At 41.8% G+C, this 25404-nt stretch overlaps 1 protein-coding gene across 1 annotated transcript in view; it reads right to left on the bottom strand.

The window, feature by feature from the left end:
- The window catches only part of LOC117521706 (receptor-type tyrosine-protein phosphatase F-like), a 535666-nt gene that overhangs the window by 148420 nt on the left and 361842 nt on the right, over window positions 1-25404 (bottom strand). The window contains exons 13-17 of the mRNA XM_034183049.1: window positions 23059-23364; window positions 20790-20983; window positions 13307-13333; window positions 5813-5930; window positions 125-703 (exon numbers count right to left, since the gene is read on the bottom strand). Of these exons, the coding sequence (XP_034038940.1) occupies window positions 125-703; window positions 5813-5930; window positions 13307-13333; window positions 20790-20983; window positions 23059-23364 (1224 nt within the window). The remainder of the gene's footprint in view (window positions 1-124; window positions 704-5812; window positions 5931-13306; window positions 13334-20789; window positions 20984-23058; window positions 23365-25404) is intronic.

Here is a 25404-nt window from a genome sequence, read left to right on the forward strand (position 1 = left end):
GTCGGAACATGGAAAGCCTAACTGTAAAAGTAAATGTGCACAAAAAAAAAAAAAAAACCCTGACATTTTTTCAAATCAAACGCCTCCGGTATGTTTGTGTATAAATGTCGGCAGCTTGTCCTACCAGATGAAGTGGACATGGTCCTACTCTGGATGCTGGGGCTGAGGGGTCCTCCACCCTTGCTGGTGAAGGCCTGCACCCGTATGTCGTAGGTGGTGTCCGGCTTAAGGCCCTGGATGGTCATGCGAGTGTCAGCCGTGCGGTTGGTGCCGTTCTGCTGACTGTTGATATCCCTGTACACCACTACATAGTATGTGATCTTGCCGTTCCTGTCCGCCAGAAGAGGGGGATCCCATGTCAGCTGGGTGCTGGATGTGGTTAAACCAGTGACCTGCAGGTTTATTGGGAACCCAGACGGCACATCTTCTGGGGTGATGATCTCCTTCACATAGGCTTCTCCAACGCCTGCACGGTTACGTGCGCTGAGGCGGAAGACGTAGGTGGCGCCTTTGTGTAGTCCAGTGACAGTGTAGTGGTCGTCGGTCTTCTTCAGCTCACGTGAGGTATTGTCCTCCTCGTCAGTGCGCTTGTACTGCAGTTGGTATCCCATCAACTCGCCCACCATTTCTTTTGGCGGCTGCCACTGGATCAGTGCTGTGTTACCCATGGTGGTGCTAATGATCATAGTGGGTTTACCTGGCACTGAAAACAGACAGAAGCATGCATTAGTTACTCAGCTCAACTTCCAATACAACACTAAAAAAATTGTTTTTGTGTAATATGTTGTTTTGGAATGCGAGTCCCTCAATCCATTTAAAAAAATTCATGAAAGAATTTTGATTTCATCTGAAAACTATACTCTTTCCATTAATATTGCAATGTGAACAATTCAAGTTCTCTAACATTTGTGCATTGCTCACTGGCCGATCTTTTTGAAATCTTGTGACAAATACCCAGGGTAAGGACAAACTTAAATCCAGGATCACAGTGTCATCAACTTCCAGCGATGGTTCGGTAACGTTCAAATAAAAGCAAAAGGTCACTGATAGAAAGTCTGTATGTCTCTTATATGACAAACCAATTCTGAAAATGCTGCTGCCTGTGCACAACATACGCATCGTTCCCATGGTTTGATGAATTTGTCCGTGTGAAATAATTCAATTGTTTTGGTAGTGCACTGGTCAAAATGGGCATTCTTTCATCAGAGGAAAGGGTGGTTTGAGGTGCTGTCTCACATATACCTACTACATCGCTCAGCAAACAAAAATCTTTTCTGTGCTCAATAAATGTATTTCCAAGTTTATAAATATGCAATAATAGCATCTCTCAGTGTGTTATTTGTGCGCTCTGTGTATGCTCAACTTGGCGCAACACACAAACTAATCAAAACATGCGTGCTAACTGTATCTTGTACATACGCAGTAGCATTTCAAGCTCTCAATACAGCGAAACATGGCTCTGATAAACATTTTTTTCTTTTGATCACTAGGGGTTTGCATTAACCATAGATGGGAACACAAAGTTACACTTGCAATCCGGTTGTTAAGCTCTGACGTAACGCATCATGTGATAAATCTGTTTCCGGGTCCAAAGACCTGCAAGTTTACAATTAAAGTTACGTCTGTATGATCCTTTTAAGTATCTACAGTTTTAGTTTGTGTTTACAGTGTGAGCAAACCTCACTCCGTGGTCCGCCTCCACCTCGTTAACCACACTCGTCTGTTTCTAAGGTAAGAACACTTAATAAAACTTTTTTCTTTTACTTTATATATTTTATTATGCACAGGTAAAATACACGTCTGTTTGTTAATAAAAAAAAATATTTCTTACAATAAACAGGATGTTAAAGTGCAAACTTCACTTTCCCCACCGAAGGACATGAACAGGAAGCGATCGCAGCTCGCAGCAACTCCCATTGAAAATAGCGGAGAAACGACCTGAGCTTCTATAGTAGAGAAGCTTGAATCTTCGACTGGACTGGGTTGCTTGACGCGAGGACATTTCGTTCGTCTCTACAAGAGTCAAGACAGAAGTCAGACTACCAGAGCAAGAAATTTAGCTGAGGAACCTTCTGCGATTACAAGCGAAACGTCCTCGCATCAAGCAACCCAGTCCAGTCAAAGATTCAAGCTTCTCTACTGTGGAAACAACCTGGACAACTGAAAGCCTTCACAGAGACCTGAGCTTCTGGCATCTTTAAATAAAACAAACACAATAACAACATCTAAAAACCCAGTTAATATATCCAGGAGAGTTTTAGACACAATATACAAAGAGTTATGTTGCGATGTTAATGTTGTTGTCCGTGTGTAATGGTGTAAGTGCAGCCTGATCAGAGCGTCCCAGTGCAGTTCTCAATGTTAATGACTGCGTGCCTTTTTTGACTGGACCCGGAAGTTGAAAATCACATGATGCGTTACATCACACAACAACCGGATTCCCAGGCCCTCCACTACTGTGCGGAGTGGAACTTAAGGTATTTGTGCGCTGATATTTTATGGTTCCTCTGGAATATGCATGACACCGATACATTTACGATACCTAATATGTTAAATATACAAAGTTACACGTGCATTTTAAATATATACGCATATCTTATCTGCAAGGTTCACTTTATCGTTGCCCTGGAGATTTAGTTTTAGTGTATTTTGAGGCACCATCAATTTTGTAACTAACAGGCACGTTTGATAAAGGAGGTGAATGTCACGTGCTCCGTGATAGGAAAAATGAATTTCTTTGTCGGAGATAAAAATATGGATCTGGCTATAGGTGTGAAACATTTCTGCACAGCAGTGCTCACTGAGTGGCTTCAACAGCACCCAGTAGTATTATCAATGCATGAACAATGTGTTGCAGTACTGCTGCTACTACTACTCTTAACATAGCAGCACTGTGCAGTGATTATTATGTATAATGTATTGAACAGTGGAATCGTGCGACATCTGTGCGTGTGTGCTTCCATCTGTATGATATGCATAATCATACACTACATTTGCTCATGCTATAAACGTTTGGGCCATCTGCCACTCAGGATTTTATTTACACTCAACAAAAATATAAACGCAACACTTTTGGTTTTGCTCCCATTTTGTATGAGATGAACTCAAAGATCTAAAACTTTTTCCACATACACAATATCACCATTTCCCTCAAATATTGTTCACAAACCAGTCTAAATCTGTGATAGTGAGCACTTCTCCTTTGCTGAGATAATCCATCCCACCTCACAGGTGTGCCATATCAAGATGCTGATTAGACACCATGATTAGTGCACAGGTGTGCCTTAGACTGTCCACATTAAAAGGCCACTCTGAAAGGTGCAGTTTTGTTTTATTGGGGGGGGGGGATTCCAGTCAGTATCTGGTGTGAACACCATTTGCCTCATGCAGTGCAACACATCTCCTACGCATAGAGTTGATCAGGTTGTCAATTGTGGCCTGTGGAATGTTGGTCCACTCCTCTTCAATGGCTGTGTGAAGTTGCTGGATATTGGCAGGAACTGGTACACGCTGTCGTATACGCCGGTCCAGAGCATCCCAAACATGCTCAATGGGTGACATGTCCGGTGAGTATGCTGGCCATGCAAGAACTGGGACATTTTCAGCTTCCAAGAATTGTGTACAGATCCTTGCAACATGGGGCCGTGCATTATCCTGCTGCAACATGAGGTGATGTTCTTGGATGTATGGCACAACAATGGGCCTCAGGATCTCGTCACGGTATCTCTGTGCATTCAAAATGCCATCAATAAAATGCACCTGTGTTCTTCGTCCATAACAGACGCCTGCCCATACCATAACCCCACCGCCACCATGGGCCACTCGATCCACAACATTGACATCAGAAAACCGCTCACCCATACGACGCCACACACGCTGTCTGCCATCTGCCCTGGACAGTGTGAACCGGGATTCATCCGTGAAGAGAACATCTCTCCAACGTGCCAAATGCCAGTGAATGTGAGCATTTGCCCACTCAAGTCGGTTACGATGACGAACTGGAGTCAGGTCGAGACCCCGATGAGGACGACGAGCATGCAGATGAGCTTCCCTGAGATGGTTTCTGACAGTTTGTGCAGAAATTCTTTGGTTATGCAAACCAATTGTTTCAGCAGCTGTCCAAGTGGCTGGTCTCAGATGATCTTGGAGGTGAACATGCTGGATGTGGAGGTCCTGGGCTGGTGTGGTTACACGTGGTCTGCGGTTGTGAGGCTGGTTGGATGTACTGCCAAATTTTCTGAAACGCCTTTGGAGACGGCTTATGGTAGAGAAATGAACATTCAATACACGAGCAACAGCTCTGGTTGACATTCCTGCTGTCAGCATGCCAATTGCACGCTCCCTCAAATCTTGCGACATCTGTGGCATTGTGCTGTGTGATAAAACTGCACCTTTCAGAGTGGCCTTTTATTGTGGGCAGTCTAAGGCACACCTGTGCACTAATCATGGTGTCTAATCAGCATCTTGGTATGGCACACCTGTGAGGTGGGATGGATTATCTCAGCAAAGAAGTGCTCACTATCACAGATTTAGACTGGTTTGTGAACAATATTTGAGGGAAATGGTGATATTGTGTATGTGGAAAAAGTTTTAGATCTTTGAGTTCATCTCATACAAAATGGGAGCAAAACCAAAAGTGTTGCGTTTGTATTTACAATCCCCGGCAAAAATTATGGAATCATCGGCCTCGGAGGATGTTCATTCAGTTGTTTAATTTTGTAGGAAAAAAACAGATCACAGACATGACACAAAACTAAAGTCATTTCAAATTGCAACTTTCTGGCTTTAAGAAACACTATAAGAAATCAGTAACAGTCAATAACGGTTACTTTTTTTAGACCAAGCAGAGGGAAAAAAATATGGAATCACTCAATTCTGAGGAAAAAATTATGGAATCACCCTGTAAATTTTCATCCCCAAAACTAAGACCATGAGCCATGATTCATGTCAGTCCACTTGGTGCAACAGCTCTCCAAGGTGTGATCACTCCTTTTTAGATGCAGACTAACGAGCAGATCTGATTTGATGCAGGTGTTAGTTTTGGGATGAAATTTACAGGGTGATTCCATAATTTTTTACTCAGAATTGAGTGATTCCATATTTTTTTCCCTCTGCTTGGTCTAAAAAGTAACCGTTACTGACTGCCATAATTTGTTTTCCTGATTTCTTATAGTGTTTCTTAAAGCCAGAAAGTTGCCATCTGAAATGACTTTAGTTTTGTGTCGTGTCTGTGATCTGATTTTTTTCTACAAAATTAAACAACTGAATGAACATCCTCTGAGGCCGGTGATTCCATAATTTTTGCCAGGGGTTGTATTTTTTAAAACATCGGAGCCATTTCAAACACTGTGGACTGTAAATGATGCAACATGTACTCGTACATGTGTGTGGTTCAAAAACTCTGCTGATGTTTCTGTTGCATTGCACACAGATTGCTTCATGTTTCTTTGATGGCGTTCAACTGATAAATATTCACTGCTTTGTTTGCTTGATTATGATGGTGAGCTGTACATGAATGATTCAGCTCCTCCCAGTGGGGGATGGTCAGCCTCTGAGTTGCATTTTATCTATGCTTTCACTTTATGAGATCTCGTGGGATTTTCACCATCATTCAAAATGGCGACACTTTACACAAAGTTCAGTAACTGCCAATGCCAATGTCTCGCACCTGTAGCCACATCCCAAAAATATCATGTGTAGCATTTGACTGAATCTACTTTGAACAGCTTTCCAGCCACAATGACAATATCCTGAAGGTCAGTAACAAGGTATATGTTTGAAACACACATATATCCAGTTTTACATGACTTACCTGCACCAGTTGTGGTGACGACTTTAGCTTTGCTACGAGCTCCGTCTCCCTTTGTATTGTACGCCGCTACGGTGACGGAGTAGGTGGTTTCAGACTGCAGCCCTCCGATAATGGCCTCCTGCAAAATGGAGAACAAAATTGCGAAACAAGCTGTTAAATGGAGTCATTAATTCTGACTGGCACCGCCTCAAACAACAAACAAACAACAACATCAAAACAATGAGCAAAAACCACATTCCCTCACACACAAGCTCTTATCCCCTCTCAAAACACACCGCCAAAAGACACAATAAAAGATTCAACGCCCATCTCCATCCATGTGAAGGATCTTGATCAATTTTCCTATAACACAAACAAAAAATCTCAAGCGTTTATTAGAGAAAAGTTTTAATGGCACAAAAATAGGAACAGGAACTTTTCTTGGTTAAGAAAAACTCCTGCGCCCATCCCTGAGGCACACGCTGAACCCATTAACCAACAAACCGAACAAATGAACCAGAACATCACCAGTGTGTCAGTGTTCCTGCCTGCTGCATGGACAAGCATGAGATTATCCCCAGAGGAGCTTAGGATCATCATTACTCTGCAGCCCACAAAATAGTACACTTCTGATTGTGGGCCATATCATTAGAACTCTGAGATAAATCTTCAAGGTAATTAAATAGACAGATGTTACACATTTCTTATTTGCCTATGCATTCTTCAACAAAAACATCAATATTGGTTGTGTAACAAAGTCAGACTGACACTTTACACTGCATTCGGGAATCTCACGCAACAGTGTTTCCCCTGGATTTTTTTCAGGCCCAGTGGTACTATCTGGGGAAAAGAAGCCAAATTGCATCGAGCAGAAAAACATGAAGTACTCAGACGTGCAGATGTAGCATGAAAAATAAATAAATAAACCTTGAAAACAACTACAGAATATAAAAATAAACTGTGTAACCTATGAACTTTGCATGAAATGACATCATGATTTACTACTGCACTATAAAGTGTATTTTAATAGTTTTATCATCTCAGTTTAAGGCGGCATTGCTGTGTGACGTAGTAAATTTTCACATTACATATCAGCTCCCTCCACCATCACTACGATTTTTGCATTATAGAGTAATAGCAATTGTAATAGAGTAATAAAAGAATAGAGGTAACCCTGGGACATTGTGTGTGTGTGTGTGTGTGTGTGTGTGTGTGGGTGGGAGGGGTATTTTATTAATCTGCGATAAAATTAAAGCAAATGAAGGGACATGATGTTTGTAGCAGGAGACTGTGAATTGTTATACGAGGTCTATTAGAAAAGTATCCGACCTTATTATTTTTTTCAAAAGCCATATGGATTTGAATCACGTGTGATTACATCAGACATGCTTGAACCCTCGTGGGCATGCGAGAGTTTTTTCACGCCTGTCGGTTACATCATTCGCCTGTGGGCAGTCTTTGAGTGAGGAGTGGCCCACCCTCTCCTCGTTTTTTCATTGTTTAGGAATGGCTGAGACTGCTGCTTTGTTTGATCAAAATTTTTTCAAAACTGTAAGGCACAACTGAGTGGACGCCATTCGATAAATTCAGCTGGTTTTCGGTAAAAATTTTAACGGCTGATGAGAGATTTTGGTCTGGTAGTGTCGCTTTAAGGATGGCCCACGGTGCCTGACAGCGCTCTGCGCTTCGAGGCGGCAGCATCTCGCCGTTTCAAGTTGAAAACTTCCACATTTCAGGCTCTGTTGACCCAGTAAGTCGTCAGAGAACAGAGAACTTTCAGAAGAAGTCGGCATGAGGAGTTTATTCGGACATTCCATTGTTAACGGACATTTTGCAATGAAAGAACGTGCGGGCAGAGTCGCATGTTGGGCCGGACCCGACCGCGGGGGGTCACGACAGGAAAAACACCTCCGTTGGAAACCTTAACGGGCAAGTTGGAACATGCCCAAGCTGTTAAACAATTTCTCAGTTACTCACTTGTTGAAAGCCATCAAAAGCCGCCTGAATTTTACAAATGGTTTTCAACACGGAGGTGTTTTTCCTGTTGCAGCGCACACAGAATTTGCGCGCACGTCTTTCATTACAAAATGTCCTTAAACAGTGGAATGTCCGCATAAAGTCCTCATGCCGGCCTCTTCTGAATCTTCTCTGTTCTCTCACGATGTCCTGGGTGAATTAAGCCTTAAATTAGGATGTTTTCAGGTCGAAACAGGCCGACGACGGCGCCTGGAAGCGCTGCGCGACGTCCCGCTCCATGGGAAGTCCTTACACCGACAGAAACACCCCATAATCTCTCATCAGCCGTTAAACTTTTCACCGAAAACCATCTTAATTTCTCGAATAGTGTCCACTCGGATATTCCTCACAGGTCCAGAAAAATTTTTGATAAAGCAACGCGCGCCGTCTCGAGCAGCGTGTGAAACAAAGGAATTCAGCCGAGAGGGCGGGACCACATCTCATTCAAGGCCTGCCCACAGGGAAATGACGTCACCGACATGCGTGATAAAACTCACGCATGCGCACGAGGGTTCAAGCATAATTGGTGTAATCGCATGTCATTCAAATCCATATAGTTTTTTTTAAAAATAAAAAGGTAGGATACTTTTCTGATAGACCTCGTATGGTAGAGATGTTGAACATGAAGCCTCAAACACATGAAAATGTAAATTGTAGATAAAAATTGGTTTAGTATAATATAACCCCCCTTTAGTAATTGTGGTTAGTAATTACTCAACACCATTTTCATTTTCAAATCTGCTCCTTGAAAGTTAGAACTTGGATGAAATCTTCATAAATCGAAGCCTTTTTTTTAACCGTTTTATATGTTAAACAAATAAGGTGGCTGTGTCTAATTAATGATTTTTAATGCTTAAATGAGTGTGCAGCACAAAGGTCTGCTGCTTCACACAACAGAAACACATTTTATACCATACTCTCATTACCATTATGACTTCATGTGAAATCAACTTTAAAGTGAGTTACTTCTCAAAGAAAAAGTGATACGTAAATGTGTTTTGACTCAAGTGTGTAGCGCCACGGAACAGGAAAATAAGAAGGCTTTGTGGATGTGCCAAAATGATTACAGATTTCCAAATTATTGTATTTTCAGGAGTATAAGTTGCACCTATTAGAAAATGACACTTGAAGCATAAGTTACACTGGAGCTTTGCAATTTGGAATTTTTGTACATAGTTGTAGTGTTATTACTGTAATTATTAGAGTGTATTTTGTTTAATGTGGAAAGTCTTATATAGTCATATTATTTTTAATAACAAATATGATATTTCTTTATATAAATTGTACTGGAGTAGGAATCAAACGACCTCTCAAATTAGTGTAAAAAAACAAAACAAAACAAAAAACACTATGTGCTTTTTTTCCATTGGTGTTACAAAGAAAAAAAAATATTGCTGGCCTGGCAGGGGAAACACTGTATTGGGCTGAAGGGTCAGTCTGCAGACAAAAACACAGACACACAAGGGTAATAATAAATAAAAACAAACAAAACAAGCACCAAAATGATAAGCCTAAGGCTGAGTTATGCTTCTGCTTCAAATTATGCTGTCGGTGTAGCAATGAGTGCCTTAGGCTCACACCAAGGCTCAAGTACACTCTTTAAAAATCTATTGAGGAAACAGCCGCTGCAGAGCTGTGATCGCCCCCTGCACATATCTCCAACCTGATCCCAGTGACAACTACACTGCCATCTAGTGTCGTGGCTGTCTAGGTGCACCACTTCAGACCCTGACGATGTAGTTAAGGACTGTTGAAGCAGAAGCAGAAATCAGCCTCAACGGCAAACAACCACAAACACGGGTCCTGGTAACCTGTTGCAGCTCTGGCACTCACTTCACCAGACTGCATCAGTCTGAACGTAAACACACCCACAAACACTCGTGAACTGACACTCTGTCCGTACCTGAACACAGCCCACATGTACAAACACATATAATTATATACACAAACGCAGACGTGAGAACTATGAAAACCAAAACCCAGAATGGATTAATGCCTGGGGGACACATGCTGGGTTTGTCTGACTGGGGCCACCGAGAGGACAAACGCATCGATGCCTACAAGTCTTCCTGCCGGAACTCCTCACAAACTACTTCTACACTTCAGATGTTATACGGCTTTGCCCTAATGCTGTTTCGCTAACTAATGAAATTTTAATTTCCAAACCATAGAAGAACATTTAACAGTCTCTATAAGCCAACTCTGGTTGACAATACTTTTTAACTGCTGCTCTCTTTAAGGGACATTTGCTGTACCCATACCAGCTTTTAAGAGAGACAGGGGACAAAATTCTAAATTACTGTATCATAAAACCGTTTTAACTTTATGGAGGAAGTCTCATTACTTTAATCATACAAATGGCTTTAACAGTCTCAGCAGTGGCAGCCGCAGAGATCTTTTCCCCCTAGTCTGGCAAGGTCGACTCAGGTCTCGCAACACATTTGAAACTCAGCAGAAAATAGAAAAAGCACGGATTCAAAGTTTCCTTCAGAGCAAATGCTTAGAGCAGCACCAAAGGGCATTACGGAGATTATCAAGTCGACTAGTTATAGAAATGGATCTTTCTCTGCAGGTCTCCTTACACCACTATCCTCATATATGAGCTTCAGCCCACTTTTTTTAAAGCACATTTCTTATTATTATGACTTGCATTGAAAATGCCACAAATGTGCTTGAAAATATTCCTCCAAAGAAACACACTAAGAGTCAGCAACATGCGTTCCGTGCTGTTTTCGCTGATGACATCTGTCTTTGGATACTCGCGCTACATTTGCTCCGACTGTTCATCTAAACACGGCAGTTAAAGAAATAAAAAAAATGTGCGAGCAGATGTCGTCCTCTGACAACGTCTAGCTCCGTGTCTGTCAGGTTTTAATCAACACATTAAGAAAGAGAAGGCAGTGCAGCCTCACGCTGTGTGGGCTGCTTGAGGAATCTAGCCATGTGCGCTGAGCCACCAGATTTTGACTCAATGTGATCGGATAAATACGATCTGCATCCTGGCTTGTATGAACAGATGAGCAGAAACATTCGTAACACATAAATTTACTCTGGCAACGGGGAGGCATTGCTTTCATAAACTGGTGTTGGAAAAAATGTAAAAATTAGGTGATTAAAGAAGAAGAAAAAAGTAATGTCGGCCATTCGCTATACAATAATGCAGTACAAATTTCGGTTTTGCCACAATCGTAGAAAAATGCAAATCCTGCACCTGCATTATGAATGAATGTCTTGACTGCAACAGACATTTGACGATGTTCACAATTTCTGTGTGCAGTATATCCTATTTTATACAAACATGCTTCGCATATGTAATGGTGGCCAGCAGGTGGTGCTGGGTAGCGAGTAAACCTCCACTCCCTGATACCAAAAGATGTTCTAGCAGTTGATACTAAAGGTCTTGGTTATGGCATCCTGGTTCAAACACCTGCTTCCCATGCGGGTGACTGAGTTCAAGGACAGGTTATGTTGGTGCCATGACCCGGATGGGAGTGAGGACTGGGTGGGTGAGTGCCCTATACAAAATCTGTGCTGATGTTTATCCTTTGATACTACAGCATTAAGTGGATGAGCGTCAATGACTTACTCTGGACGGGACCCCAATCCATCACTGGTTACTTCCCCGGCCAAGGCCAGTATCCATTTACAGCTGGGTGGACTGAGACAATGTAGATGAAGCTGCTTTTCAAAGGATACAGTCGGGTAGTGTGGCCGGGAAGTGAACCCAAGTCCACATATTAGCCCTCCTCCTTATCCCAGAGTTACCTGCCCTGATGGTAGCTTATTTGATATGCTCTCTCAGAAACTCTAAACCTTTTTTAGACAATCTTCTGTACCTGTTGGAACAGTGAAAATACTTCATGCCATTCTGGCAGGGTTCTGCTGAATGTCTGACTAGGAACAGTAAGTGGCTCCGCATTTATGCCAGAGAATTTGATGCCTTGGAGGTAATAAGCCATAACAAAGGCCTATGAGAGAGCCACTGAACAGTGAGCTGCCATCCAGGCAAATGAAATGTATATGAAAGACTGGTGGCAAAGGTGGAGATGTGTGGGGCTGATAATAGTCCTCCCCCTCAGACAGACATATAGTCCGTAATGTGACAGGAGACAGGAGCAGGTTACGGGAGCCAGACTCATGTCAGAGTAACGCTCCCTGTGATTACATGGACACCAATAATTAATCAGAATGATTGAGAATCAAAATGGAAAGGTCTCAAATAAACTCTTCAATCAGAATGAAAGGGCCAAATCTGATTAGAAATCCAGGAGTATCAAGAAGGGAGGTGCAATCCTTTCATAACCCTTTAGACAGGAAGACAGGAGCACCTATTAGGCCCCGTGTCCATATAGGCCTTTTTTTTTTTCGGGTGCCAATGTTTTTTTTTCTTCCAATTGCTCTAAATGAGAACGGAGCATATGCGACCACATGTAGCTGCCTCCAGAAAAAATGTTGCATGCAATGTCTTTTTTCAGAGCAGACCACTTTTTGCTCAAATGTTCTGAGCACTTTTAAATGGAAAATTCCACAAAATTCTCAGAAAAATGCTGAGGCATCACTGCAGCACCTTTTCAAACAACTGGGACAGTTTTATTTAGCTGATTTATCACCCAAAATCTATCCAAAGAGAGACAAAAAAAAAAAACCCTAATCTGTGATAGCAGATTGGACAGATGCTTGGTTCGTGCTGTAGGTGAGTTCTTTTTCTTGCCATACATTATAAGACTGCCATTAGCTGTTTGTTGTTGCTGTCATAGAAACAAATCCCACATGCTGGGTTTTTTTCCTCCACTGGAATGAAGCATTTGTGTGAGCTCTCTCATTGCTTAATGCTATATGCCATGTGATCTTGCAGGACTTTGCGCACCAAAAACAGAATAACGTGCATCCATTACTGAAATAAAATTTGCTTTATTCACATGCCAAAATAGCTAATCTGATAGTTTTGAGTAACACATATAAAGGCCTGTATCTTTCTACTGTTTTTATTATGGCCACGTAAAAAAATGTGTTGGTTCCTGATCAGAACTCCTTTCTGACTGCACTCCACTCATACTAGAATCGTTCATTTAAACGGAGCTACTGTAGTTGTGGCAGGGCGCCTTTGACCACATCGTACGCCCAGTGCGTGGGTGGGAAGTCCTGCGTGCTCAGTGCAGGAAGCAACTGAAACAGCTTGCATAGCTAAGCCGTTACTACGTCGTTGTTTGATTGTAAAATGTTGACGCGGTTGTAGGCAAAGATCAGTGGAAACAGTTCTCATGCTTCACGGTGGCACTAGCTCTTCATCAATGACACGTGCCGACAAAAGAACCAGGGATCTCAGGTTATGATCTTATGAGGTTTCACGCAGAGTAGTTCACAAAATGCAACACACACAGCAAATACAGCTTTAGAAGCACTTAGTGCCTCACAATCCACACACGCCACCCTGAACTGTAGAGGGGAAGAAGAGCCTGGATGGCAAGACAAACCCAGCAGCACACAAGTGTTACTCACATGCTCGGTGGATTCCTCAATATTCCACTGATGAGAGAGAAGACACGGGACACGGGGTGGGGGAGAGAGATGAGTCAGAGACAACACAAAAAGCAGGGAAAAAAAGCTCTCGTCTTTTTTTCGCTTGAACAGATGAACGTAGGTGTAAAAGAAAAAAAAAAAACAGGAGAATGAACAGAATGAACTAAACATTTAAAGAAGAAATGGAAGGAAGCCGTGTGGTATAAAACATCCGGTGTGAGCAATTGTCATAAAATTCATTGTCTTTGAAGAGTCAACTTTGAAAATATGCACTGCCTTATTTTTCATTTACTTGTGAATCTAATGTAAACCTTTCTTCTTAATCACAAGACACAACCATTTAGGATAAGTGTCTTATTTTGGACACGCAGCGTATCATTAACTGTGAAAAATCTTTAAAGCTTTCGCCCCTTCCTTGTAGAAACGGAGAGAGGACATTTTATTCATTATATTTCAATATGTTTTCACAATGTTCTCCCGGCTTGATGTGCTCGGCCGAGTGATTCCTGGGGGAAGTGAAAGCCCATTTCGTGCCGCAGGGCTCGGTCGGTGCTGAGCGTGAAATCCTATTACCAATGTCGCTATGCTAGTGCGGTGACATCAAACCTCAATGATGCAGAATGCAAGCAATCGCCGTTTACCAGCAACTCCTTCCACAGTTCAGCTGCTGCAGAAGAGTTCACTGATGGGTGGCCTGACAGGCAACAGGACAGATGACACCGGCAACACTGATGAGGCACAAAGGATGGGCCCGTGGGGAGTGAGGAAAAAAGGTGGGAGGAAGAGGTGTAGGCAAGCGCAATTACTCGTTTGTTATCTCTCTAAACTAAACTCATGACCTTGGATAGTGCACTGGATAACACATAGGAGGAGGGACGGAGAAGGTTGGTACACAGTGAAACTTAGACATCACAGAGAATTAGAAGAAGAAATTAGTTCTATATGGGGATTGAGGCCCACTGGTGCCGGTGCTTATCCCTGGATTATGTAGCGTGAAGTGGATGTGAGTCCCTGAGCAGGATGCCAATGCATCACAGGCGATTTCCCCAGCCAAGGGCAGTACCCATTTACAACTAGGTGGACTAAGACAATGCAGATTAATTGCCTGATTTACTAAAATCTCAGATAATCAGTTAGCGGGGTGGTAAAGTGATATAGACAGCAGTATGTAAATGAGGATTTTGCATGTGGTAATGGCCGTAACAACGAAATGAAATTAATCAGCCACTTGCAGGCGTGCACATTGTCACATAACTGAGCATGTTTAAGTGCTGGCAATTTAAAAAAAAAAACTATTTCAGACATTTAATTGTTGTTCCATCCACAGTATTTAAGCAAACTGTTGAATAATCAACAGCTGTGCACACAAAGCATGCGCAGATAACTGTGACCACAGAGCGCGCACACACAGCTGTGCATCATCCCACATGGACTAAAATGTGTGTGTGATTATTTGTGTGACACATCGATGGCTGTAATAATCATGAGTCGCACCAAAATGTACTTTTTGCTCAGCAAAGAGTAACGCAGACCTACGGTGACATGTTACGCATGGAGACAGTTCCTCTTAAAGAAACAAGCATGAAGTAAACCCTTAACTCTTTAAATATGCCCAACGTTTACAAAGAATGATTTCTTAAATATTGTGAATCTTTTCACCTTGATAAATTGTGTTGCTCACAGTTTATAAATTAGCACGCAGGTTGTTTTGCAAGTACTATGTCTTTGTGCACATTTTCCACATACACAAAACTTTAGTAAATCAGGCCTCAAGTGTCTTGTCCAAGGGCACAGACAGGAATCCAAGCCAAGTCTACATATTGGGAGCCCAACTCTATCCCACTGAGCTACAGTGCATCTGGAAAGTATTCACGGTGCTTCACTTTTTCCACATATTGTTATGTTACACCTTTATTCCACAATAGAGTAAAATCATTTTTTTTTTCCCCTTAAAATTCTACTAACAACACCCCATAATGACAACGTGGAAAAGTTTTTTTTAGTGCAAATTGATTAAAAATAAAAATCTAAGAAATCACATGTACATAAGTGACAATGACCCTAGAGTGGCTCAGCCACAGCCTAGACCTGAATCTGACTGAACATCTCTGGAGAGATCTGAAAATGTCTGTGCACTGATGCTCCCTATCCAACCCAATGGAGCTTGAGGTGTTGCATGAGGAATGTTCAAAACTGCCCAAAGATAGGTGCACCAAGCTTGTGGCATCATATTCAAGAAGACCTGAGTCTTCTTGAATATGATGGCCGTAATTGCTGCTAAAGGTGCATCAACAAAGTATTGAGCAACGGCCGTGAATACTTGTGTATATGTGATTTCTTAGTTGTTGTTTTTTTAATACATTTGCAAAAAATTTCATTAAAACCTTTTTCATGTTTTCATTATGGGGTGTTGTGAGTAGAATTTTGAGGGGAGACAAAAAAGTATTTACTCCATTTTGGAATAAGGCTGTAACATAAAATGTGGGAAGAGTGAAGTGCTGTGAAAAATTTCTGGATGCACTGTATCTACCAGACAAACTAATGTGCCAGTGATGTCTGCTTTCCTGCTTGCCCATTTCCCCATTTTCTCCACTTTCCTAAATGAAGGAAAAACAGAGAGTGCTGGAGAAAAGCTGTTCATCTTCCTCCATTGAATTCTGCCATATAAAACAATGAAAGCACTCAGCTCCCCACCTTCCTCCCTGTGGCTGGATCTTTACCACAAACCAGGTAACTGAAGCATGAACTCTGCACTGTCCTTGGTGTGGTTGCTTTTAGACACATGGCTCATCAAAAAAGGTGGTCGTGTTCTAAAGACTACATTTCCAAACAGCTGCTACTTAAGTCTATGAATAACCGTTTGCAACGCGCCTAATTGCTTAATTTGTTTACTGTCGACTGTGCTCAGTGTGTCAACAGAGCATTGAGCACATTAAGGTTTGCACGAGTTCCTATCTCACTATCTCATCTCAGGCGTAATCCCTTTCTATCGCTTTCTACTGTTTTCTGTTTAAATCCATGGGAGAATTATAAATTATCTCCCCATTTATATTTCGAATGCCACGCAAGCTGAAAACACATCATTGCTGTTAAGTGCCGCTTGTGGAAACGGAGAGCGGTATAATTTGGAGACGGGTGAATGCAAATGTGATGACATGGGCTGAGATGTGTGGCTATAAAAATGGGAACAAGGCGGGTGGGTGGGTGGAGGGGGGCTGATGTGGAAGAGAGGAGGCTGTCATGATTGATGGACTGAAACAGGTTGAGAGGCGTCTTATCTCTTTTGTCGATTTTCATTCAATTCCAGTCTGAGGTTGCGAGGGCTGTCGAGGCAGTGAAGCGTCAGCTTTCTTGTTCTCACACACGTGCACGCGCGTACACAAATGCAATTGCAACCCCCGTCCCCCCAAAAAAACAACAAAAAACACATGAGTGGTCAAACAAAATGAACCTGTTTAAGTAGTGCTGAATAAAGGCAAACTAACTACAGGAAGATAAATCAGTGTGGAAAACATATAGAACCACAAACACCTTCAAACTTCAGCCAATCTGTGTTAACGTTAAAAAAAAAAAGTGTGTGAAAAACATGAGCCTAGAGGTCACTGTGTACAGTGTGGAGTTGCCCACTCAGGTTCAGGACCCCTTCCTGACAGATACATAGATGGAGGAGGGTCGATAGCATAAAATGGTTAAAGCGGCCTGTGGTTAAATTTAGCAGGGAAATGAGGGCAATGTGTGGACTCCTGTTTGAAAAGAAAAGAGGCGCTTAAACCACCCACACGTCGACCAAGCTCTCCGAGCTCTTTTCCCAGTGTTTCGGCTAACCCAGAGCGAAGGTAAAGAGGAAAGAAGGAGCTACAAAGAGGACACAATTAGACAGAAGAGAAAGGAATAGATTTATAATCCAATCAGGCTGCTTTGATAAGTGGCTATAACTTGGGGGGGAAATGTGTAAAGGGCATGCATACGTCTCTTAATAACTGTACAATGCATAATAAGATTGGGAACGTAAATCATTGAATGGTGCAAGAGGGAAGGATTTTTGCTTCTTGTTTTAATTCATCACCAATTACAGGTGAACAATTCAGCGAGTCTGAGATGAGTCATGAACTCAATGACTCAATGAACCCCAGCCAGCTGGAACGCCTACGTCAACACGGAGTGTGTTTGCTCAGGTTATCTCCCTTATTGTGTTTTTCCACCTGATGTTGTGATATGTTAACAGCAAAATATGTAAGGCAGGAGGGTTTGTTTTAAAACCAGTCCGGCAAATATGGACGAGGGAGTGCCGGATGACTGTGTGGTCTACGGTATCGTCTGGGCAGGTCCTTGCAGGTTGGCTACTCAACGCTGTCTCATGGTAAACAATCTGTTTGAGATGACTCAATCAAGGGTAACTGACTTGCACGCAAGCATCGGGTAATTACTCAACTGGAAGCGTGCAAAAAGAAAGAAGGCCACCGCGAGGTGGTAAGGTAGTTGGAAGAAAAAGAAGTGGAAAACACAGGCAGAGCAGAGAGAAATTCAGGTTTATGCCAAGGAGGGAGGGTGACTTTGAGTTGTAAACACCAAATTGGAACATGAGAGCTATAGTGAAAGGCAAATAGCAGTGTGCCTTTGTGTTTATTGTGTGAACCTGGCATAAATGAGACGTGGCGGAGTATTGTTTGCACAACAAGTAAGGTCATGTTCAGTTCAGTTTTCATAAAGCAAAACAGTCACGCCAAGCAAGTCGACATGAAGAAAAGGCGGCCACGACTACAGGCAACCAACATTTTTCTTCTTATTTTTTTTTGTGTATGAGATAAAATGATGCTCTCCTGGCTGTCAATCACTCTGCTGCACAGTCTACAGCTGTAAAACAAAGGGACTCTGTGTGGGACTTGCGTGCAAGCCAGAATGTCTCCTGTTCAAAATGAACAGAGTGTTCATTTTGAACTGACTATAAAGTTCCATTAGACTTGGGACACTTAAGTGGCTTAACAACACCCTGAAAAACCTATTATGTATTTATCACGGAGTACTTTTTGAAACTGGTGGAATCCAAAAGCTCCAACTTGCATCATTTAAGATGTAGCATATCTGAAGCCTCAATTCAAAGTGACTCCAGCAGTGCTTCTTTGTTAGTAATGATGTTTATGACAGCGGGGTGCCTGCCAAAGGAAATCCTTGTAAATAATTTTCATCTGGGTGGGAACTGAACCAGCAACCTCACGGTCACCCCTGAATTCTGCCTGCTATGCACCAGCAAATGCTGCTCAGCAACATGTGCAAAAGTGTTCACATTTTAAGCAGAGTTCTTGCTCAACTGAGATTTTATTTTGGTTATTGCTGCCATGCATGAATGAATGAATGCATGTTAAGTCAGGCATCTTCATATTGTCTATCACAACAAAGTATTCATGCTGTAGAAAATCAAAACTAGAGTGCCAAGGGCCCTGGGGGTTACCAGCTCAATTAAAACTGAAGGCAAAATGGCCATTTTCGGCATAAAAATGGCTGCCATTTCCAAACCAACGAATCTATGCAAATAATTTTGGGACGGGAACAATGTCAATTACCAATACTGTGCCCTTGCAAAATTAAAATAAAGTTATCTGACAGTTTTTGATAAAATTGGGTACAAATACCCAAAGTGACTGTTTTGGGCAAAAAAAAAAAAAAAAAAGAAAAGAAAAAAAAAAGGCGCCATTTCCAAATGAACAAATCGATGACTATAATTTTTTTATGTGAAATATGTCAACGACCCATATTATGCCCTTGACAAATTAGAAAAAAGTTATCACTTTTTAAAAAAATTGCCTTTAAGTGCTCAAAATGGGTATTTTCGGCATAAAAATGGTTTCCATTTCCAAACAAATCTACGAGTATGATTTTTAGACGGGAACTATGTCAATGACCCATTTTACACCCTTGCCAAATTAGAAAAACGTTATCAGACATATCACAATAAACAGCCAACATCACCGATGACTATGACGGATGCCGCACCATAGCAGGGTTAGCTGCCTATCCACCGGTAACAGCCCCCCCCCCCCCCCCCCCCAAAAAAAAAACAACAAAAAAAAGTTGAGTGCAGTGTTTCCATTTTTAAAAACTGCAACACTCAGACACAGCTTACATAAGCAGGTTCCGAATGCAAGTACGCCCTACCTACCTGCAAATATCATAGTCAGTCTCATGCAATGATGTGTTTTGCCACCTTCATGTGTTTACTGTAGTATGCTTCTCAGCTCCCCTTGCAAAACTGTTAATTTTTTCAGAAGCGTTCTTGTGATACATTTTGAACAGACTTATGATGTCTGGTGGCATCATGGGGAGGTGATGGTCTAGTGGTTAAGCGTTGGGCTTGAGACCAGAGGATCCTTGCTTCAAATCCCAGCCTGACCAGAAAATCACTGAGGACCCTTGGGCAAGGTCCTTAATCCCCTAGTTGCTCCCGGTGTGTAGTGAGCGCCTTGTACGGCAGCACCCTGACATCGGGGTGAATGTGAGGCATTATTGTAAAGCGCTTTAAGTATGTCATGCAGATGGAAAAGTGCTATTATAAATGCCGTCCATGATAAGGAGCAGAGTTCGCACGTTCATATCATACATCACAAGAAAGTGCCTGCTGCTTAGAACAGTGCATTTCCTTATTCACAGAGCACCACATTTAGATGCATCTAACAAAGAGGTTCACAAGGCAGTGCACCCTACTTGCCTGCAAATATTGCAGCCAGTTGTCGGCAACGGTGCATTATTTTGTATTCATGCTGCTCAGCAACATGTGCAAAACTGCTCATATTTTCAAAATGGTTCTTGTTCGAACAAGATGTTTTGATCAGGGCCATCAAAGTCATGCATGAATGAATGTTAACGCAAATGTTGCTCCCAGCAAACAATCAGGGACGAAACTCTTGAGTTGATCTCTCAATGAGAGGTGAAACAAATAGAACAGATTCATGAATATCTGAATCCCTCTTAAGGATTACAATCTCTCATCATCTTATGCTGTTGCATAGCTTTGGGCAAATCAGAAGCGCCTGCATTAATGTGTAGGAAAATAGCCATAACAAGGTAACAAGGCAGTGCATATGCATTACAGCTAAAACTGCAAAGAGAGGCGCAACGATTCCGCTAAGCTCCATCCTGATGCAACACGTAAAATATTTAACAGCTATTAAAGTAGAATTAGCATGGATATTTTAACAACAGTTAATCCAAAGCTGTGGGAGCTGGGTGAGAACAATTTAGACTCAAATGCCACATGTGGAAAAAAAGACAGAATTTAAGAAGCAGAGGAATTACTGCAGCTGACAGAAAGAAAAATCCATGTGTGCCACCTGGTATGGGGAAAATGAGGTGTGAAGTCTGAGACTGGAAGAGCATGACGGATGAAAATAATGGAAAATTAACTCAGGACAGCGAGAGACACTTAAAGATAGGTAGATTAAGACAGGACACATTTAACATCCAGTACCTGTGCCTCTGGCAAAGCCACGTCCAGGATGTTAGGTTGACCTCGCGGTTCACCATTTTCAAGGCGGGAAAAGATCACTTGGTAGCCTCGGATCTGGCCGTGTTGCTTCACCTGCAGGGGAGGTTTCCAGGTGACTCGGATGGCTGTGGAGTTAATGGCCTCGGCCTCCAGCTTGCGAGGAGGCGCTCCCGGTACTGCACACCGCAAGATGGGGAGGAGGAAAAATGGGGAGAATAGAGAGTGAGACGAAATGGCAGCAACAAAGAGAGTGTAAGAGAAAGACCGTGAGGAAAGGAAGAAGAGTGGAAAAACCTGATGAGCAAGCTATTTTCCTCAGCCCCCCCAAAAAATCATAACAAAGGTTCTTGACTTTTTTTATGCACTTGGGTGCAACTAAAGCATATCTAGCCCTTTCAGACTTGCTGTATCGACTGTGTCCCCAGAAAATCCCTTCGCAGTACAGTATGTGGTCTAGCGCTGTCTAATATGCCCCTGATTCTGGTATGGAATTAGCTGTGTTGCAGTGAACTTCAAACACATTAATTATAGATGACTGTCTCTTAGGAGCAGCAACTCTATCTCAGTGCAAACAAAATGAGGGGAAAAAATTGAGAAAAAGAGGGAAGAAAGACAGAAAGAGAAGGGGGGTACCAACACACTCCTGTTCCACAAACTAGAAGAAAGAAAACTGGAAGTCATTTCAGCAGTGAAAGCAGAATAAAGTGTTGCTATGAGGAAACATCACTGATGAGCCTGAAAGAGTGCGGGCTGAAAGGTTCGTAAGTTGGCAATGAGGGAAAAATGAAGCAATTAGACATTGTGGATTTATTTGAACTGTTTTGATTGCGAACTGTAGCTGTTTTTCCAGGTACTATCACAGTTGGGTTTCCATCATTCATGGTGTACAACCGACACAGCTGTCATTTTCATGCCTACTGCCCACGTTGTGTGAATAGCAAGTGGAATTGTGCTCATTTGTGCACTCATGGGCATGTTGGTCGTAAATGAAGTGGTGTCAGACAGAATACTGGAAGAATGCTATCACTGTAGCTATCACACCACAGACAAGCACAAATCTGGTCTAGGGCTCAGTATTTAAATGTACCTTACAAAAGTGGGTTCACAATACATGTACACTCTACTTATGTACAATAAAACTGAATTGAAAACAAAGGAAATACTAATGGAAAAATACAAAACTTCACCTTATTGCTTCCGCGCTTCACCCCAGGGAGCTTTGGTAGCTGTTTTCTGCTGGTGTGCTCTGATGTGTTACTGCAGATGTGTTAACTTGCCTCACTTGAGTCTACTTTTCAAAATAGGAGTGAACCAGTACCCTGGTGCACAACACCTCTTAAAGGAGGCGATCCTGATTGGCTGATTCCATGTTATATCCAAAACACAATCATGAATAATTAAGAGATTAAAATACCTAATGCACCCTAATTTGCACTCAGAATACACACTGTTTCAATAGCAAAAATTAGGTGGCCTTTCCCCAAATGCACCTGTGTGTGCTATGTGCTTTAGACCACATGATGAAGATAGTCAATGTAAAACCTATGGTGCTTTATAGCAGAGGCTGAAAGTTGGTAGTTGCAAGTATTCCTAAAAATGGGGAAAAAATAGCACTGCAATGTCATCAACAGGAAGTGTTGGCCTAAAGGTGGCATTGTGACCAAAAGGTTTTTGGTTCAATCATCAGCCATGCCGTTGATAACTAAGGTCCCCTTGAGCAAGGTCCTGAATTCTCTAGTTGGTCCAAGTATGCAGTTGATCACTGAGCATGGTATTATTGTGTACCACTTTGGGCACCGGCCTGAGATTGAAAATCACTATGTAAATGCCCATTTACATTTTGAGGCAACTATGCAATGGTAGCAAAGGTATCAAGACCTAATGCCCAGGAAAGCTGATGAAGGGGGTTTTGTTGAAGCCAGACTCACACCTTTTTGACAATCATGATGAAATCTGCGACATCAAATGGGCCCAACTAGTGCAGCATTACTGGAAGAAATGTGTAGATCTCAAAAGACGTTATGGTGAATAACAAACGAAATCTGGTTTTATCCAAAAAATGCATCATTGTTAGCCTATGAACGTTTCAGCTTGTCCTCATAAGGTCTCAAAGCGACAGAAAAGGAAAAACTAAAACACCAGCCCCAAAACATTTGATCATCAGTAAGTGGATGAATATAGAGACAGGCAGCCTCAAGAAAGAGATGTGAAGGTTCTGACAGCACTCTGCTTCAGGTAAATGTCAACGTACCATCTTCTTTGGTTCTCATCCTCACTGGGGCACTCTCAGGGCCCGGGCCTACATCAGTGTGTGCTCTCACCCACACCTGATACTCAGTCCACTTCTCCAGGCCCACCAGCACGTAGCTGGTGGCATCTGCGCTGATGTTCTTAACCTCATGGCGCTCTGTGTCCTCTCCAGCCACAGCCTGGTAGCTGACTGTGTAGCGCACAATGACGCCATGGCGGCTAGCAGCAGGCGGCGCCACCCAACTCACCTGAAGGCTAGTGGAGGTCAAACTGACCAGATGTACCTCCTGGGGAGGGGCAGAAGGGGCTGCAGAGGAAGTGGAGCACAACCATAGAAAGAAGGGGCATGGATCAAGCAAACAAAAACTATAACATGCTTTTTGTACAAGAGAAAACAAAAAATGAAAATGTAACACTCAAAATGACAATGTAACTACTGCATGAGAAAAAAATTAGATTTTGCACCAGAAAATCCTAAGATAAAGTTTTGAGTGTCTGTTTACACTGTGGAGCAAACTTCATATGTCTCCAGGATAAGACTGGGGGTGTTTATTAGCAGAAATGGAATAACTTTGATTAGTGCATAATAGGGTTAGGACAATACAATTATGTCCCAATACAATATATATCACGATACTTGGGTGTTGGTTTGATACATATCATGATACATTAGAAATGTAGAATCGCAAATTGATATTAGAATATATTTTGATATTTTTTGCTTTTTGTAACACGTGACCACGGGGGTGTGTACACACACACACACACTTCTAGAGACTGTATGTCATAAACCATATTTACAAAAACAATGCACATCAGATTTTTCAGCCCCCCCGACCCTAATACTAGCAACATACTTCATATTTGGTAATTAAACCATTAAAACACTTAAGTGAACTACTGGCCTGTCTGCCAATGTATCTTTAACCTCAGACTTGGTTGCAAGAGGTTGGACAATGTCTACTATCAATGTGTTTCATAAGCATGTAATCAGCCCTTCATAGCTACATGGAAGTGGGCACCCTCATGGAGTCCAATATATTGCACCGCCATGTTGATAAAGTAGCCCAAAAGGGCCAAACTTACACCATCTTTTGCATTTTGCTGGGCAGTCAGAGGACTGATGAAAAAAGTACAGGAAAGAGTTGTTTCTCCCCTATACACTCACCGTGTACTGTTTGCTAGTGCAGGCCAACAAGCTTTGGAACTCAATTTTTTTTTTTTTTAAATAGAGGGTCATATATTTAGCTTATCATAAGAGAAAGCAAGGGAGCATGAATCCAAAAACATGAAGGGAAACAAAAATGCAATCTGAAACCTCACCACTAGATGACACTACATCCTTCACAGTCACTTTAAAATAAAGAAAAATGATAATAAAACAATTATAACTGTTTTGAAGAAAAATATATTTTTTGTTTCACTATAAGATTCCAACTCCAAAATAATGAACATGTAGAAATGGTGAGAAAAAAAAATCACAGTTTTTTAAGCTATTAAAGATTAAATGCAGTCGCTGATAAGATCTCACCATTGTCATAAATACAAGAAATTAAATATGTTTATATCTGAATTGAATTTCCAAACACAAAACCATAATTGGATCAACAACCGCTACAACAGTGATGTTTTATGTGTGCTGAAGCACTGTGCGAGTTGTCAAAAAGCAAAAAGCCTTTAATGGATGGGCTTACAGCATAGTAAAAAGCTGATCAAAACTGATACGCGCAAGTGCTTTTTACTATGCTGTAAGACCATCCAATAAAGGTTTTTTTATTTTTTGACAAATCACAAAGTGCTTCAGCACACCTGAAACATCACTGCAGTAGGACTTATTCATCTGTTTGGGAAAAACTGGCATAAATTTAAATCCATGTTTCTGTACACTCAACGGGCAGCACGGGTGTTCATGTAGCCTTAATTAGAACTGATCACATTTAATGCTGTGTTCATTGTAGCTTGGGTTTTACACTGTGTTGTGCTGTAGAACTCCCCAGCAGGTATATTATTGCGCAAGTATATGTATTATTTATGAAGCCCCCATTTCCAGACAAGTGTTGCAAATTAGCTTAGCCTATAAAAGCTACGGCATGTGGTATTAGTCTTTTCAATGCATAACTAATGCATCTCTACGTATCTTAATGCTTATGCTTATGAAGACATCCCAATAAACACTGCGTTTTTTTTGGGAAGGAGATTGCATAATGTGCTATTCAGAATTATAGGATATGTAGAAATGGATTCTGCAGTAGTGGACATTAGGCATACCCAATCTGCTCAACATACTTTGGTTATGTTCTGTGCCATAACCTATCAGTTATTCTGACAGTCAGTTTTAGTGGTGCTG

This window comes from Thalassophryne amazonica, chromosome 12 (assembly GCF_902500255.1).
Source record: "Thalassophryne amazonica chromosome 12, fThaAma1.1, whole genome shotgun sequence".
NCBI lineage: Eukaryota > Metazoa > Chordata > Actinopteri > Batrachoidiformes > Batrachoididae > Thalassophryne > Thalassophryne amazonica.